Here is a 17,329-nt window from a genome sequence, read left to right on the forward strand (position 1 = left end):
AGTACTTTTTCTTTACTAATCTTAATTACTTTAAGTTCCTCACACTCATTAGCCCCTTGGTTCCTCACTATTTCCGGTATGTTTTGTGTCTTCTGCTGTGAAAACATATACAAAATATTTGTGTAACGTCTCTGCCATTTCCTTACTCCGCATTATAATTTCTCCTATCTCTGGATCTAAGGGACCGACGTTTACTTTCGCTAATCACTTCCTTTTTACATACTTCTCAATATCGATTTCTTGGCCATTGCTGACTTGTAAAACCCTCCCAATCCTCACGCTTACTACTCTTTTTTGGCAACATTTTAAGCCTTTCTTTTAATGTATTCCATGAACTCGTCATCCAAACTATCATTGCCAATTTGGTTTGCACAGTATGTATGAAGATTAAAGTCCCCCATGATTATTGAATTAACCTTGTTATATACTCCTCTCATTTCCTGGTTCATACTCTGTCCAACACAATAACTACTGTGAGGGGGACACCTGTGTTTTCTGCACCTTTTTATTTCTTAGCTCCACCCATATTGAATTTCTGAGCTAAGATCCTTTCTCACTACTGTCCTTATTTCATCCTTTATTATCAAGTCTACCACTCCTCCTTTTCCATTTTGCCTATCTTTTCTAAACGTCAAGTAGCCTGCAATATTTAATTCCAAACCTTGGTCACCCTGCAACCACGTCTTAATAATGGCTACTAGATCAAACCCATTTATCTCTATTTGCCCCATTAATTATCTATCATGTTACGAATTCGTCGTGCGTTCAGATATAGAGCCTTTAATTCTAACTTTTTACAAATTTTCCGTGATGTGACCTTAGTCACAAATGCCCGAAAACCTTTGTTAAACACTCTGTCCCTTCTTGACACACTCTGCATGCTTTTACCCAAATCGCTACTCTACTCCACAGCCGTGACTGTTTTATTTAGACTTATAAACTTACCTTTACCTAACCCCCACCAACCCCACCCCCACCCCCCTTACGTGTTTCAAGTCCTGTCTACCTACCTAGTAATTTGTTTCGCCAGGACACTGGTCCCAAGCCTGGTTTAAGTGGAACTTGTACCAATTCAACAGCTCCCTCTCTTCCCAGCACCAGTGCCAGTGTCCCATGAATTGAAAACCCTGCTTCCCACACCACTCTTTCAGCCACACATTTAACCATCTATTCTCTTTGTCCGGAAGCAATTTGTTCAGGTAGTATTCCAGAGATTATTACCTTTCAGGTTCTGCATTTTAATTCGGACCCTAGCTCCTCAAATGCCCTCAGCAGAACCTCATTCCTAGTTCGACCTATGTCATTGGTTCCTATATGGACCACGACAACTGGATCCTCCCCATCCTGCTCACGTTCTTCTCCAGCCGCAAATAGATATCCTTAACCCTGGCACGAGGCAGGCAACACATCCTTAGGGACTCCCGATCGCAGCTGCAGAGAACAGTATCTATTTCCCTGACTATACTACCCCCTAATAGTACAACATTCCTTTTCGCTCCCCCCACTTGAATGGCCTCCTCTATCATGGTTCCATGGTCAATTTGTCCATCCTCCCTGCATATTTTCGTTCACATCCGTATCTTGCACCTATTAGACAAGGGCAAAGGCTGAGGCGCCTCCAGCACTGCATCTGGGGTTCCCTTACCTCCATGACTCGCAGTCACATCCACCTGTCCCTGACCACTGACCAAATCTAAACTAGTACCTAACCAAAGGGGTGTGACTGCTTCCTGAATCAAAAGTGTCCACATAACTCTTCCCGCTCCCTGATGCATCACAATGACTGCAGCTCAGACTCCAGCTGGACAAGTCTGAGCCGAAGTTCTGCGAGTTGCAGACATTTACTGCAGATGGTATTGCCTGGGATCAAGTTGTTTTCCACAAACTCCCACATGTTACAGTTATAGCACACCACCTGCCTTGGCATCTCTCTCGAACCTTGTTTTATTTATTTGCCTCATTAAAGTCTATATATAATTAATTCACTCGGTTTATTTTTGGTTATTTTTAATTAATTTATTTATCTAATTTAAGTTATTAATTTAATACAATATTAGCAAGTTATAGATTTCTTCTTAACCCACTCCCCTAGCTTAGAGAGCAAAACAAATGTATTGCTCACCAACCAGTCACCAACATGCTGTCCTCTGATTTTATCTGCTAACGCTCCTGTGAAGCGACTTGGGGGGGTTCATTACGTTAAAGGCGCGATATAAATGCAAGTTGTTGTTAATTGTAAGGTCTCACACCATTTAAAGAAGTAAAGATATGACAGTAAGCTTCGTAACTCCGAAGCATCTTTTGCGGCACCAGATTCACCGTTTCCATTACTAGCCCAGATGCCCCCTTCTCGAGAGGATGTCTATAGTGAGACTGAGGGTATATCACAGGGTGAAGCACCGAGCACCAATGAGCAGGAGGAGCTGGAAATAATTCTATGTTCATCCCCTGGCGAGGCCGAGAAATAACTGCCTTTGGCTGAAGAGCCCAAAGCCCCAGATCCCAGGACCGCAGTCTTCAACAGAACTAAGGCTTGGTAGCACAGACCTAATGTGCAGGCCGTGGAGACAGTCAGCTCCCACATTCTGGAGATGGCCGTTCATTTGGGGGAGTTCAAGATCCGCATTTGTAAGACAACACAGGAGATATGTAAGGCCATGCAGAGCAACCTGGATAATATGGCAGTCAAGGTGATTCATGCAGCCGCATGGAATCTGATGGAGAATCGAAGGGCGTTCGTTACTTCTGGAGTGGCAGCCATGACCGCTTATTCCAGGGCTTTCACAGCTTCATTGTAACAATTTGATCTGTCTCACTCTGACCTTTAGCCCAACCGAGCCCAATCCCAGCACCAGTGACCTGCATGGAACCGTTGCAGATTTCACTGTTTCTGATGGCGTCGTTTCTAGTTTCGTTCCAGTGTGTGTTTCTGGACTAAACCCAGTAGGCATTGCATGTATAAGTGAGATGAGAGCAGAAACAGTTCCTGCAAGCGCATCAACATCCCATCAGCCCAAGTTCCATTGCTGTTGCTGTGTTGGACCTGACACGGAATGGCTCGAGTGAAGATAGTTTGCGTTACATTGATAATAGGGGTAAAAGTAATATGTTATATTCCGCAGAATCAATTTGAGGAACCCAGAAATAAACAGTGTATTGGTACAGGGATAAAGTGTCTGACTATTCGAAATGTGGAAAGTGACTTGAAATTTTGGGCTGCTTGACAGATGTTCAGTGATCCTGCTGAGTGCCCCGAATCAAATCGGAGGCTGGTGGCTGCGCCCTATGGATTATCATGGATGAATATAACTTCGGCGGGGCGGAATTACAGGCGGTAGCTAATCGGCCGCCCGTTTTACACCCCGTGAATTCAGTGGAAAGGAGAATTGAGTTGGATGTATGATAGGCGGCCCATCCACTACCGCCTGTGCTGCGCCCTGAAGTCGAGTCGCGGGGTGGATAAATCTCTGGCCCACAGACGGGTTTCTTCTGTGTCCAGCCGGTTTAAATTAGTGGGTAGAAAATAAATAGCTGCGGCCTTGCGGTTTATAGATCGGCTCTCCCCGAGAGTGGCGCTCATCGCTCGGAGCGCCCGTTCCTGGAATGAGCCCTGGCATCAACAGCACTTTCGGAATGAAATTATTCCATCACAAGCTTCCCTCTGGCGGACTGTAAACCCAATCGCAAGATATCCCATCGCACACTGTTTCTCCCGATGAATTACAGAATTCAATGCTATCTGAAAAAAACTGGGGATAAAATCGGTCTTCGGCAGTGATGCAGAATGAGCGATGGTGAAAAATGAGTGATAGCGTAAAATGAGTGAGAGTGCAAAATGAGTGATAGTGCAACATGAGCGATGGTGAAAAATGAGTGATATTGCAAAATGAGCGATAGTGCAAAATGAGCGATGGTGAAAAATGAGTGATATTGCAAAATGAGCGACAGTGCAAAATGTGCGTTAGTGCAACAGCACCCCGTTTTGTTGTTCGTCTGATTTTCCCATCAATTGACTTCAATGGAAAAGGACATCGGGCTGATTGTCGAAGGGGCTGCTGATTGGTGCCGTCCGTTTTATACTGCTGCCCAAGACCAATTTATACCTTAAGGTTCAAAAAGTTTTCCACAGTTCATGTCTGGGTCTGCTGGAGACCAATTTATGTCCTAAGGTTCACGAAGCTTTCCACAGCTCATGTCTTTGTCTGCTGTAGACTCATTGGGGTAGATTGTGACCTTGTGCGATAGTGAAAAACGGTAATAGCGAATCCACAGCTGGTTTTACATCTCTCCCCATTTTATTTCCATTGACTTCAATGAAATAAAAATTGGAGAGTTGTAACAGGAACTATCGATTTACTCTCACCCGTTTTACACTATCGCAACATGTCACAATCTACACCTTTGATGGAGATCGATTGTTAAGATTAATCACCAACTCCGTTATCATTGTATCGAACAAGATGGACCGTACTCATTTTATGTCCAGCAATTCTTATGTTCGTATGTTCTCCCTTCCGAGGTGATATTTATATATAATTCTCTTCATATCTCCACTTTCAGTCCCCTACACTCTGTTATTTCACATCTGCTCCCTGAGGTGGTTTATATATTTAAGTCCTTGTTTATTCCCAATATTTGCCCCTTTCTTCATGTTTTCCCTCTCTCCCTGCTATCGTGATTTTGCTATTGAAATTAGTATTCCCACTTTCAGACCCTATCGCTGTGTTTATCCTTGTGTCACTCTAGAACACAATTTTAGATTTAAATCTTTGTCATTTCCAAGTATCAGATCCTTATACTAATTTATTCGCTCTCTTCTTCCTGGGTGATTTTCATTCTCAATCTCTGTTCATTCCTTAATTCATTCCCTCTCTGCAGGTTATTCCCACTCTCCCTCCTGAGGTGTCCGTGACCAGTTTCAGGCCCTCTCTGCAGGTTATTCCCAGTCTCTCTCCTGAAGTGTTCGTGACCAGTTTCAGGCTCTCTCTGTATGTTATTTCCTTTTTTTCCCTTCCTTTGGTGATTTTTGTCTTTAAGTTTATGTTTGTCCCCCAGTTTCAGACCGTCTCTCCATGTTTCCCCTATTCCCTTCCGGCGGAGATTTGTTTTATATTTAAATCTCTGTACCCATGTGGAGCACAGTGTATAATATAAGAAAAATGCGTTAAGAATATAAAAGTCAGTATTAATGTATTACGAGAATGAATTCTGTGTGATAGAGGTTGTTAGGATTCCACAGAGAAGGAAAATTAAGAAGGTGTCAGTTTAATGCAATTAAATGAAGCAATAAAGGGTTTGTGTAAACATTAAATCTAGTTTGGAGACAACATGTCTTACGTGTCAACTGTATGATGTTTATAACCATGCAAAATTGTCTCATATTATACATGAACAAAACACACATTTCAGTTAAAGCTTGTTATGGTGAGACACAGAGAGGGTTCATTTGCTGTTCCTGTCAAATCACTGTTGCACTATAATTAAAGATACAAACTGAGTGAGAATGGCATTAGCCAGTGTTTAAAAGAAAGACAGCTTTGCAGTGTGGTAATTAAACTACCATGTGAACTTCTCCAAAATCAAAATCAATTAATATTTGGTTATTTCCATGTAATGCTTATGGAGAAGGACAGACCAGACATTCGGAGGAAAGGTCAAATTAGCCATTTCATGTAGAGAATGCAATTCTAGCTCCTATTAAATAAATCAGAGTAAAATTGGACTCAATCTCAATCGGATCTAGGATTCTGGTAATTTCTCCATATTCATATTTTTCTTCAATCTGAAACAATAACCGTATTTGTAACAGTAACACAGCAGGAAAATGCTGCCGGACTCTGTCCAGTTTAGTAACACAGCAGAAGGGGTAAGAGTACATTGTGATTTATTACAGAATCCAGCAGCTCACTGGGAATGTTACATATGGTCCAGATGGAGGAGAAAAAAGGGGCAAAGTTAATTTACATTATAATTTGGGGCAATGCTTTTTATCTCCAAGGTTTAATGTTATGGGCTCTTTATCCTAAAGAAACTTCAAACACAAACTATAGCTTTATTAAAAAAAACAATCATTTATCATTAATACACTATAAAATTGACATTAGAATTTGAACAACATCTTGGGTTTATGCTCGATAGCATTTGCTTTAACAACAATAAAACAACACACTCTGAATTACCAAAATACATATCCGTTTGGAAATCAAATGTCTATCTTAGACTAAACCAATAACGAAAATTATCTCCTTATGGTTGGCTCAAGCTTACCGGGAAGATGGAGACCATTGTAGTGTAACGCGGCTCTCTCTTGTAACCAGGTCATCTGATTCAAAGACAATCTGTTAACCTGCATCGAGGCATGAACTGGGAGGTGGCCAGCAGTCAGGAAGATCCCAGGTGAGGTGGTGCCGCCAGGAAGCGAGGGTGAGGTTGAAGCAGTCGTGGTGGATCTGTGTCTCGCCCCACTCAACTTCTGCCCAGCCTTTAAAGACCTTTTTTTGAACACAGAACCACACCTCTGGGACGGTGGCTTGTCAACAAAAGGTTTCTACAAATACAGCCCACGATTGATTGACACTTCATTTATTTTCTTTCAGTTTCCACAACGCAACCAGGTTAAGTCGGCAGGTGTTCAAACGACATCGAGCCGTCCTGGGATCGTTCTTGTCGCTATGGTTATTTATCGTCTGCTGTGTGATTGTTTACACTGTGTCGTTAACAATCTTTCTAACAATCCTTCCATCTTTTGACAGTCTTTTCCCTTCAGACATGCTGAAGCCGAATTAATATCAGACTTTCGTTTATCAAAAGATTTTTTACTACACAGAGCAGTGGGGACACTCCTGCAGTAAGTAATGGTCAGGGTCAGGTACACAAGACTGAGGGGCTTTATTGTGCAGTCTTCCGGAATCATTTTTAGAAATGTCAAAATTAAATCCACAAGAGTGTTACCCCGGAACAAACATGAACTGTCTGGCCTGCTCCATCTGCTGCTGTTCTGCTAGTCAGAACTCTCACACACTCCAGGTTATACAGCTTGTTTGGTTATTTAATGTTTTTATTTATGTTCTATTGTCACCCTCTCTACCCTCCTTTCACTTTATATGTTTGTCCATCTTTCATTGTTTTCTGTGTATATTATTTATCTCTTCTTTTTTCTGTATGTTTTTCTATTTTGTTATTTCCACTTCTACTTTAACTTTCACCTCGCTGTCGCTGTTCATGTCTCTATATTTTTCTATCTGTTACTCTTGGCTTTTTTCTACGCGCGTCTCTCTGTCTCTATGTCGCTGCCTGTCTTCTATCTCTGCCTTCTCTGTATTTTGCATTTGCCTCCCTAGCCCCATCGCTCGCTGTCTCTCTCCTAATTTCATCCGTCTTTTTGTCTTTCCACCTTTGTCTCCGTATCCTTCTCTCTCTTTCTGTTTGCCTCTGTTTATCTCTGTCTTTGTTTCTACTTTTCCCTTTTCTTTCTCTCTATCTCTTTCTTCCTCCTCCCCTTTTCAACTGTCTTTGTTTCATTCTGTTTCTTTCTCGATCTCTCCAACTCTGCTTCTGTCGACTTCTTTCTTTCTGTTTCCAGTTGATTTCTCGAACACTTCTTTCCATCTGTTTCTGTATTTCATTCCATTTCTTTCTATCTCTGCTTCACACTTTATGTTTCTCCCCCTCTCTCCTGTTTTCTATTTTTCTCACGGCTTTCTATTCCTCTTTCTCTCTTTCTCTAATTGTCTTTTTATGTCTGCCACTTTCCTGCTCCGCCTCTCTCTCAGTCTCTAGATATTTTGAATTGATTTCTTCTGCCTATTTATCTTTCCGCTTCTATGACTTTGTAATTCTTTGTCAGTGTCACGCTCTCCTTCCATCCATGTCTGCTTTCTCGCTCTTTCCCTCTGTGTGTATATATATAAATTAATATATATAGATATTAATATCTATAAATATCTATATATATTTACATAACTGCTTTCTTCCTCTCTTTAATTTTCTCTCCTGTCTTAACAACTCACTTTAATGCTCTCCGTCTCTGAGTAACTGTCTCTACCCCTCTTAGTTTCTATCTCTCGCTCACACACACTCCCTCCCTTTTATGTGAATCTGTCTTAATTTTCTCTGTCTTTTTAATCGTTACATTTCTTTTGTCCTTGTGTTCTCTCTCCGTGTCTTACTTTCTATTTTTATTTTTGTCTCTCTCCATCTCACTTCTTTCCTCAGGCCCACTTTCTGTCTTCTCTCTGTCTCTTCACTTCTTTCTTTTCCCTTTCTGTCTTTTCTTCTAACTATCTCTGTGTGTTTGTCCATCTATATCTCAATCTGACTTCATGTCTTTCTCGTGGTCTCATATTTTTTCCCTATCTTTACCTTTCTCCTCCTCAGTCACTCTATTATTTTGTATTTTCCGTCCTTCTCCTTTCAATCTCTGTCTTCCCTGATCTCTCTCTCTCTATATCGGTTTCTGATTTTGACTCTGCCATTCTCTCAATCACCCTTTCTGTCTGCTTGTATTAGTATGTTTGTCTCCTTGTGTAACTGTGCCTCTTACTTTCCATGCCTCTCTTCCTATCAAATTCACTCATTCGCTCACTCACTCACTCTTACTACAATTGTAGCGGGCTTTGGTGAGACCTCACTTGGAGTACTATATACAGTTTTGGTCTCCTTATCTAAGGAAGGATATAATTGCCTTAGAGGCGGTGCAACGAAGGGTCACTAGATTAATTCCTGGGATGGGAGGATTGTATTATGAGGAGAGGTTGAATAGAATGGGCGGATACTCTCTGGGGTTTAGAAGAATGAGCGGTGATCTCGATGAAACATATAAAATTATGAGAAGCTTGACAATGTAGATGCTGAGAGGTTGATTCCCTGGCTAGAGAATCGAGAACCAGGAAGCACAGTCGCAGGATAAGGTGTCGTCCATTTAAGACTAAGATGAGGAGGAATTTCTTCACTCAGAGGCTTGTGAATCTTTGGAATTATCTACCCCTTAGGGCTGTGGATGCTGAGTCGTTGAATATATTCAAGGCTGAGATCGATAGAGTTTTGAACTCTAAGGGAATCAAGGGATATGGGGATCGGAGATAAAAGTGGAGTTGAGCTCGAAGATCATCCATAATCTGATTGAACGACGGAGCAGGCTCGAGGGACCGTATGACCTGCACCTGCTCCTGTTTCTAAGCTCTTATGTTCCTACGTTATCTTCCACTGACTCGCTCAATCTCAAACTCTCTCTCACTTAATCTCTCTCTTCCACTCCGTCACTCACTCTTCCTCTCTCACTCTCTCTCGTTCACTCACTTTCTATCTCTCTCATGCTCTCTCACCCAAGCACGCTGAAGAACAGAGGCACCTAAACACTCTCCAGAAGCAGCGGTGAATATCCTACAGGGATACTTCTGCACAATGTAGAATAGTAGCAGATTTCAGGAGGATATAGACAGACTGGTGAAATGGGCAGAAACGTGGCAGATGAAATTTAATGCAGATAATTGTGAATTGGTGCATTTTGGATGGAAGACTGAGGAGAAGCAATCTAAACTAAAGGGTACAGTTTTGATGGGGGTGTATGAACACAGAGACCCGGGGTTTAGGTACACAAACCATTAAAGATCGCATGACAGATTGATAAGGCTCATTGAAAAGCATACGGGATATTAGTCAGGGGTAATTTAGAGCCCGCATTATAGAAGGAGAAATCTATATAGGAGGGATATTACACTGATTATACTTGGAAGGATTCGGCACCACCTACACATTTCAATTTCCCTTTTGGTCTCCATCTCTGCCCTTCTGGTTTTCGCTCTCTTTCATACTTCGTTTTTCTCGATCTATCTCTGTCTCTTCCTCCGTCTCCGCCTCTGTCGCTGTTTCTGTCTTTCTGCGTCTGTCTCTCTCTGTGTCTCTCTCTCTCTGTCACCCTCCCTCTCTCTCTCCCTTTATCTGGAGCATACACATTCTGATCGGGCCCACAGCAGCTCCTTTGATTGGCAGGTTTGCCCTTTTTGCAGGGCGGCCATTGAGATGAAGTCCAGCAGAACTCTTCAATGCCGCCATTTCGAGCAACAATTCATGTGTCGTCCGCAGAGCAAATCCCGCCTCAATAGGTCAGATTATCAATAAATATGAAATCAGAACCAGATTTTAGGTCATGTCATGGCTCTGTGCTGTTAATATAAAATGTACTTTCCGTCCCCTGGGAAGTGTAGGGGATGGAGGATGAAATGGGATTTATTCCAGTGCTTGAAACCCTTCAGCTCTTTCTATGATTTCATTAATTTAACAATTAGATTGAATGGATATTTCATCGCGTTCTTCAGCTCCTCTCTGAATTTGGTCTGGGTCAGGACATAAATACACGTGTTTGTGCAGGAACTGAGAAGCTGCAGCATAACTGATGTCTGTTCTGTGATATAACGAGGGTCAGAGTAGGAATAATAATACTGAATGTCTGTAATTCGTCCATAAATATAGAATGCAACATGTGTCATCCATAACAGTATAAAACTGCCCGATATACTAAAGAGCAAAATGATGGATTTCTTTCGGTTCTCCATCTCTGGGTCCTTGTGATTCTCTCCATTGCTGCGGCCCCGGAGTCCCCTGCGGACTCGACTGGACACTAAAATACGCCTGACCGTCAGAATATTGAGCAGCAAAATCAGACAGAACGGGACACAAGGGGTTAAAATGAGATGAAACATGTCAAATGCGGCCCACTTGGGGGAAGCAAAGAAGCTGGCTTTAGTCACACAACGCCAGGGAACATTATAAATTACATATCGAGGTTTATATGTAAAGTACCAGGGGAGACTCTCGAAACAGCCCAGCACACTCACTGTTCCCAGAACCACAGCCGCCGTTCTCTCGGTGCAATATTTAGTTTTCAGCTTCTCAAAACAAATGGCCACAAATCGATCAAAGGTAAAAGCCACTGTGAGCCAAACAGAAACCACCGTGGCTGCATAACTCAAGAACTTAATAAAACTACACACGGGCGTAATGTCCAGGAATGACAATGGGAGATAAATCACCTTAATCCGCACCAATATCACATCAACGATAACGACCATGAGATCGGCCACTGCCATTCCCACCAGGTAGACACGGATACATTTGGAGAGACCGCACTTTCCTCGGGACAGGATCACAATCGCCACCAAGTTAACTGTAAGAGAGAGAAAATGAAGCGGAGAAATTACTGATCAGACCCGGAGACAAAGCAGCAGTTTGCGAGGATCTGCAGTCAGATTTCCAGCTTTGTTGCTACGTCGAAGGGTGGAAAGTGATTGATTGACCTGGGCAGCGCTTTCAGACAGAGAGATGTTTTTAAACACAATGATCAATAATGAATTGGAAGATGAATAAAGAAAGTGAATAAAGTGAGCACCGGATCCACTGGAAGGGCTGAGTGAGAGCGCAGTGCCGGTAGGGAAGGGAGAATGGGTTTTACACACTCGGAATCCAGCGGAATTAAAGCCGGATTTGAGTTCCAGAAGGAGAGGAAAGAGAGCGAAGTGCAGGGAACGTGAGAGGACGGAGAACGGGGGGAAGGGGACGGGGGGAGGTGCAGCTGGTTTATTGCTCAGGGTTAAGAAAGCTGACGAGGCAGGCTGCAAACGGGAAAGAAAGCTGGAGACTGAGCCAGTGAGTGAGATTGGAAAGGAGACAAGGAAAAGGACATGCAGGAGCTGGAGGGGAGTCAGGAGCAGATGGTTTGGGAAAGCGGACAAAATGAAGCAAGGGATGAGGAGACAGAGGATTCAATGCAATGGGAGGAGAGGCTGGGATTCACAGGGAGAGACTGCAGCAGAGTGTTAGAGGGAATCTAATCTATAGGTCCCAATAACACAATCCATAGAGTCATAGAGTCATAGAGTTATACAGCACGGATAGAGGTCCTTCGGCTCATCGTGTCCGCGCCGGCCATCAGCCCTGTCTACTCTAATCCCATATTCCAGCATTTGTTCCGTAGCCTTGTATGCTATGGCATTTCAAGTGCTCATCCAAATGCTTCTTGAATGTTGTGAGGGTTCCTGCCTCCACAACCCTTTCAGACAGTGAGTTCCAGACTCCAACCACCCTCTGAGTGAAAAAGTTCTTTCTCAAATCCCCTCTAAACCTCCCGCCTTTTACCTTGAATCTATGTCCCCTTGTTATAGAACCCTCAACGAAGGGAAAAAGCTCCTTAGTATCCATCCTATCTGTGCCCCTCATAATTTTGTACACCTCAATCATGTCCCCCCTCAGCCTCCTCTGCTCCAAGGAAAACAAACCCAATCTTCCCAGTCTCTCTTCATAGCTGAAGCGCTCCAGCCCTGGTAACATCCTGGTGAATCTCCTCTGCACCCTCTCCAAAGCGATCACATCCTTCCTGTAGTGCGGCGACCAGAACTGCACACAGTACTCCAGCTGTGGCCTAACCAGTGTTTTATACAGCTCCATCATAACCTCCTTGCTCTTATATTCTATGCCTCGGCTAATAAATGTAAGGAATCTTACAACACCAGGTTATAGTCCAACAAATTTATTTTAAAATCACAAGCTTTCGGAGATTATCTCCTTCGTCAGATGATTGATTTCAATCATCTGACGAAGGAGATAATCTCCGAAAGCTTGTGATTTTAAAATAAATTTGTTGGACTATAACCTGGTGTTGTAAGATTCCTTACATTTGTCCACCCCAGTCCATCACCGGCATCTCCACATCTCGGCTACTAAAGGCAAGTATCCCATATGCCTTCTTTACCACCTTATCTCCCTGTTCCGCCGCCTTCAGGGATCTGTGAACTTGCACACCAAGATCCCTCTGACCCTCTGTCTTGCCTAGGGTCCTCCCATTCATTGTGTATTCCCTTGCCTTGTTAGTCCCTCAAAGTGCATCACCTCGCACTTTTCCGGGTTAAATTCCATTTGCCACTGTTCCGCCCATCTGACCAACCCATCTATATCGTCCTGCAGACTGAGGCTATCCTCCTCGCTATTTACCACCCTACCAATCTTTGTATCATCAGCGAACTTACTGATCATACCTTTTACATTCATATCCAAGTCATTAATGTAGACCACAAACAGCAAGGGACCCAGCACCGATCCCTGTGGTACCCCACTGGCCACTGGCTTCCAGTCACAAAAACAACCTTCGACCATCACCCTCTGCCTTCTGCCACTAAGCCAGTTTTGTATCCAAAGTGCCAAGGCACCCTGGATTCCATGGGCTCCAACTAATACAATCAACAGTTCATTACTGTGGTTATTGGTGTCAGGGAACCTGTGATGGGTACAAAACGTGGTCAATAAATTACTTTGTACATTCAATTAAAATTAAATTTGAAAGTATTAATTAATTCAACCACGTTGTTTATTGAATTCAGCCGAGCTTTAAAAATACAGTATCCAAAAAATTAATTAGGGTCAAGGAATTACTGCTTCATATTCTGAAAATAAATGTTAATTATATTTGGTGTTAATTTAGAAAACAAGGAACATTCACAAAAACAGGGCCTGACAGGGATATAAACATGAGGAGCGAGTCCCACAATAAAAACTCACCCAATCTGACCACATCATAATAACTCCTTCAAGTCACATTTTATATTTTTAATTGTACTGGAAGTTTCAGCAGTTCATTCTGATTAATTATTCACACCAGAGCCTCTCCCTTTCCCTCTCAATCACTCACTCTACTCTCTTTCTTAAGTCCATTTTCATATCTGATTAAATCCTATCATCCTGCGCCTGAATTCTGTTCACCGATCCTATTCTCAGTTTGTTAGTGAAGCCTCTGTGAAATAGTTTAATGTTTCTAAAGATCCTTCAAGTCTCCAGCTGTTCACCTACACTGTTCATATCATCTACAAATCATGGAATAAACAGCATCAAAAGTCTCTTTCAGACAGATCTCAAAATAATTGAGATTCCTTCTCATGTATTTATAATGTTAAGCGATAAATACCGGGACTGTCCAATTAATAAAACGTCAACATCTTAATATTCCAGCATATGTTTGTTCCACAACATGGTACATGGAACATGTTAACAGCTCCTCCTGGTCTGATACCACCTCTTAACGCCTGATTCCGATACATTCATTACAGAGAATAATCCAGTAACAATGGATATAAAATGTCATCACAGATATAATGTAACTCCTACAATAATGAACGTTTGGAAGCTAAGGAGGTGCCATTATTCAGCAATACAGTAAGTTCAGAGAATAATCCAATAACAATGCCAGGGTTGGAAAAGCAAAGACCATTACGGATAGAATGCAGCTCTTACAAGATTGAACCTTTTGAAGTTCAAGAGATACCATTATTCAACAATACATTCAGTACAGAGAATAGGCCAGTAACAATGCCAGGGTCGGATATACCGAGTTCATTACGGATAAAACGCAGCTCCTACAAGATTGAACCTTTTGCAGTTCAAGAGATACCATTATTCAACAATACATTCAGTACAGAGAATAGGCCAGTAACAATGCCAGGGTCGGATATACAGAGTTTATTACGGATAAAACGCAGCTCCTACAAAAATGAAAGAGTAGAGACTTAATACATTCCATCATTCAGCTGTGTAAAATATGCAGGGAGAAGAAATATCAGCAGAGTTAACATCGATTTACACCATTCGCAGTGAATATAAAGGCTTACCCGGAACTCCAACGGCTGCAAGGACAGGAAAATAAATTAATATTATCTGACGGATTAATGAAGAATGCATTTCTGAGAGAAGCAGTGACTTCTGTTGGCCTGAAAACCACAGCTCTAACAGGCAACCTGAGTTGATCCATTATAACAAGTCCAGATTTATACACGGGATAAGTCTCTACTGACAAGGTTATGCCCCTGATCATTGCTATTACTTATAGTTACTTGAACAAACATGTTACATTAGCAACTTTGACTCCGATGTAAATAATGTGGTGATATAACACAAACATGTCAAAGTTCAAGACATTATCTTAATCAGACTTCTCTCGGGAATAAAGTTGAAAGCTGTGCTCATACAGCACTGATAAAGCAATAATGAGCGGCTTCATTTACAGTTTCCATACAATTGTATTGACCATGTTCACTCCTGCTAATTTAATTATAAATTTTATCGATTCGTCCGCAGTTTAGTCTGAATCCAGGGACACAAGCAGACCAGTTCCACGTGTTCCTGCAGTTTCCCAATTAAAATTTGAATATCTAATCTCTGACATGGAGACCGTTAAAGGACAGGTTGAGGATTGCAGCCGAGAAACGAATGAGGGTGATATTAGGGGACGGACACCGAACGTGCCTCATTCACATTCCTCTCTCCGCTATTTTACTGCAGATGTTTACCCGTTTATTCTACATTGGTTAACGGCTCCAGTAAAATTTGTCCCGTGTAACACTGAGCTGAGCTCATGACCCGATTTGACGTTCATCACAAAGGCCCCTTGATTCCCTCACCCGCCTCCAATCCTTCCTCAGCCCATTGCCATTGAAACCCTCATCAATGCCTCTGTCCTCTCTCGACTCCATTCCTCCAATACACTCCTGACCGGCCACCCAACCTCCGCCTTCCATAAACAGGAGCTCGTCCAAAACTCTGTTGTCCGTGTCCAACCAGCACCAGGTCCTGCTCGGCCTCACTGACCCTCACTGGCTCCCAGTTCCACATTCATTATATTTAAAATCTCATCTTTGGGTTTAAATTCCTCCATGGCCCACCCCTCCCCATCTCCACACATGCAGCAATCCCACCCGTTAACTCGTCATTCGTCGGACACTGGCCTCTTGTGGTGGGACTCCCCTCGCTTGGTTCCACTCACCTTTCTGATCAGAGCCAGAAGAAGCTTCTCTTCCCACCCTATCATCGTTATCTCTGATGTTTCTAAATCTGCAATCCTTGGCTCCCTCCGCTTCCTGCTGCCCTTTGGTGACATCGTCCACAGACATTGGCCGGCTTTCAGACGGACGCTGACAAAACACTCGCCTCTCTTGACCCTTCCAATGAATTTGTGTTGTCAGACCCACATTCTGTTTGAGATGAGCCACAATTTCCTCAAGTAATAAATGGGAAGTCATGATCTTTGACCCCACAACCCCCCCATCCTTCCAACTGATTCCATCCCCACCCTGGCTCTTTGGTGAATCCCTCACCAATCACTCAAGCCCTTACTGACCTGAAATGGATTCCAGCCTCTGAAGTCTGTAGTTTATTTTCATTCTTTCTTACACTTAAATCCATGAGGGCCTCACCCCTCACTATCTCTGTACAATCCCTCCCAAACATTCTGCTCCTTCACCTCTGGCCACCAGTGCATCCACAGTTCCTTTACCTTCAGCCATATTCACGCTCCAGAAAGCCCCTCCACCCCCTCCCCCCTTTCAGGTGTCAGCCGTGACTCAGTGGAAGCATTCTCGCCTCTGAGCCAGAAGTTGTGAGTTCACGACTCAGTCCAGAGACTTGAACACATAATCCAGGCTGACACTGCAGCGTAGTGCTGAGGGAGCGCAATACTGTTGGAGGGTCAGCAATGAGGGCCTGCTGCACTTTCAGAGGGGTAGTACTGGGGGAGTGCGGTACTGTTGGAGGGTCAGTACTGAGGGAGCGCTGCAATGTCAGAGCGGCAGTACGGAGGGAGTGTTATAATGTCAGAGGGTCAGTACTGAGAGAGCGCTGTACTGTCGGAGGTGCCGACCTTTGTATGGCACGTTAAACCGAGAGCCCATCTTCCCTCTCAGTTAGATGTAAATGATCCCATGGGACTATTCAAAAAACAGATGAGGTGTTCTCCCCGGTGGCCTGGCTGCTATTTATCCCTCAACCAACATTACTGAAACCGATTTCCTGGTCATTTATCTCATTGCAGTGTGTGGGACCTTGCTGTGTGCAAAATGGCTGCCGCGTTTCTTACATTAGAACAGTGATTACACTTCACAATTTTTAATTCATTGGCGGTTTTGGGAAGTCCTGAGGTCTTGAAAGGCGGTATATAAAGGGAACTTCTTTCCTTCATTCCGACCTTCCATGAAACCCATCTCTTGCTTCAAGCTTTTGATATCCCTCCTAATATCGCCTTCATTGGCCGGGGGTCCAATATTGTTCTTCAGACACCTAAATTCTACCCTTAAAACCAACCTTATCCCCTCCAACTTTCCATTTACTTTTCCTCCTTTTACACCCTCCTTAAACACACTCTCTGGCCAAGGTTTTGGCCAATCCTCCTGATACCTTCTTATTCCTTTTGTGTCCATTTTCCTCACTCCTCCGTGAAGCCCATTTGGAATGTTTGTTACATTAAAGGCGGTCTGTGAAAGCAAGTTTTTGTTGACTTTCATTGGAATGTGTCATT

At 43.0% G+C, this 17,329-nt stretch overlaps 1 protein-coding gene across 1 annotated transcript; it reads right to left on the minus strand.

Moving 5' to 3' along the window:
- Window positions 1-10,274: 10,274 nt before the first annotated feature.
- On the minus strand, window positions 10,275-15,929 carry LOC137331607 (probable G-protein coupled receptor 139; the record flags this gene model as incomplete). Its single annotated transcript, XM_067995518.1, has 3 exons — window positions 15,803-15,929; window positions 14,652-14,777; window positions 10,275-11,164 (listed from the first exon to the last, which is right to left on the minus strand). Coding segments are annotated over exons 1-3 (1,143 nt in total), but the record flags the coding sequence as incomplete, so codon positions are not given.
- Window positions 15,930-17,329: the final 1,400 nt, after the last annotated feature.

This window comes from Heptranchias perlo, chromosome 2 (genome assembly GCF_035084215.1).
Source record: "Heptranchias perlo isolate sHepPer1 chromosome 2, sHepPer1.hap1, whole genome shotgun sequence".
NCBI classification, from domain to species: domain Eukaryota; kingdom Metazoa; phylum Chordata; class Chondrichthyes; order Hexanchiformes; family Hexanchidae; genus Heptranchias; species Heptranchias perlo.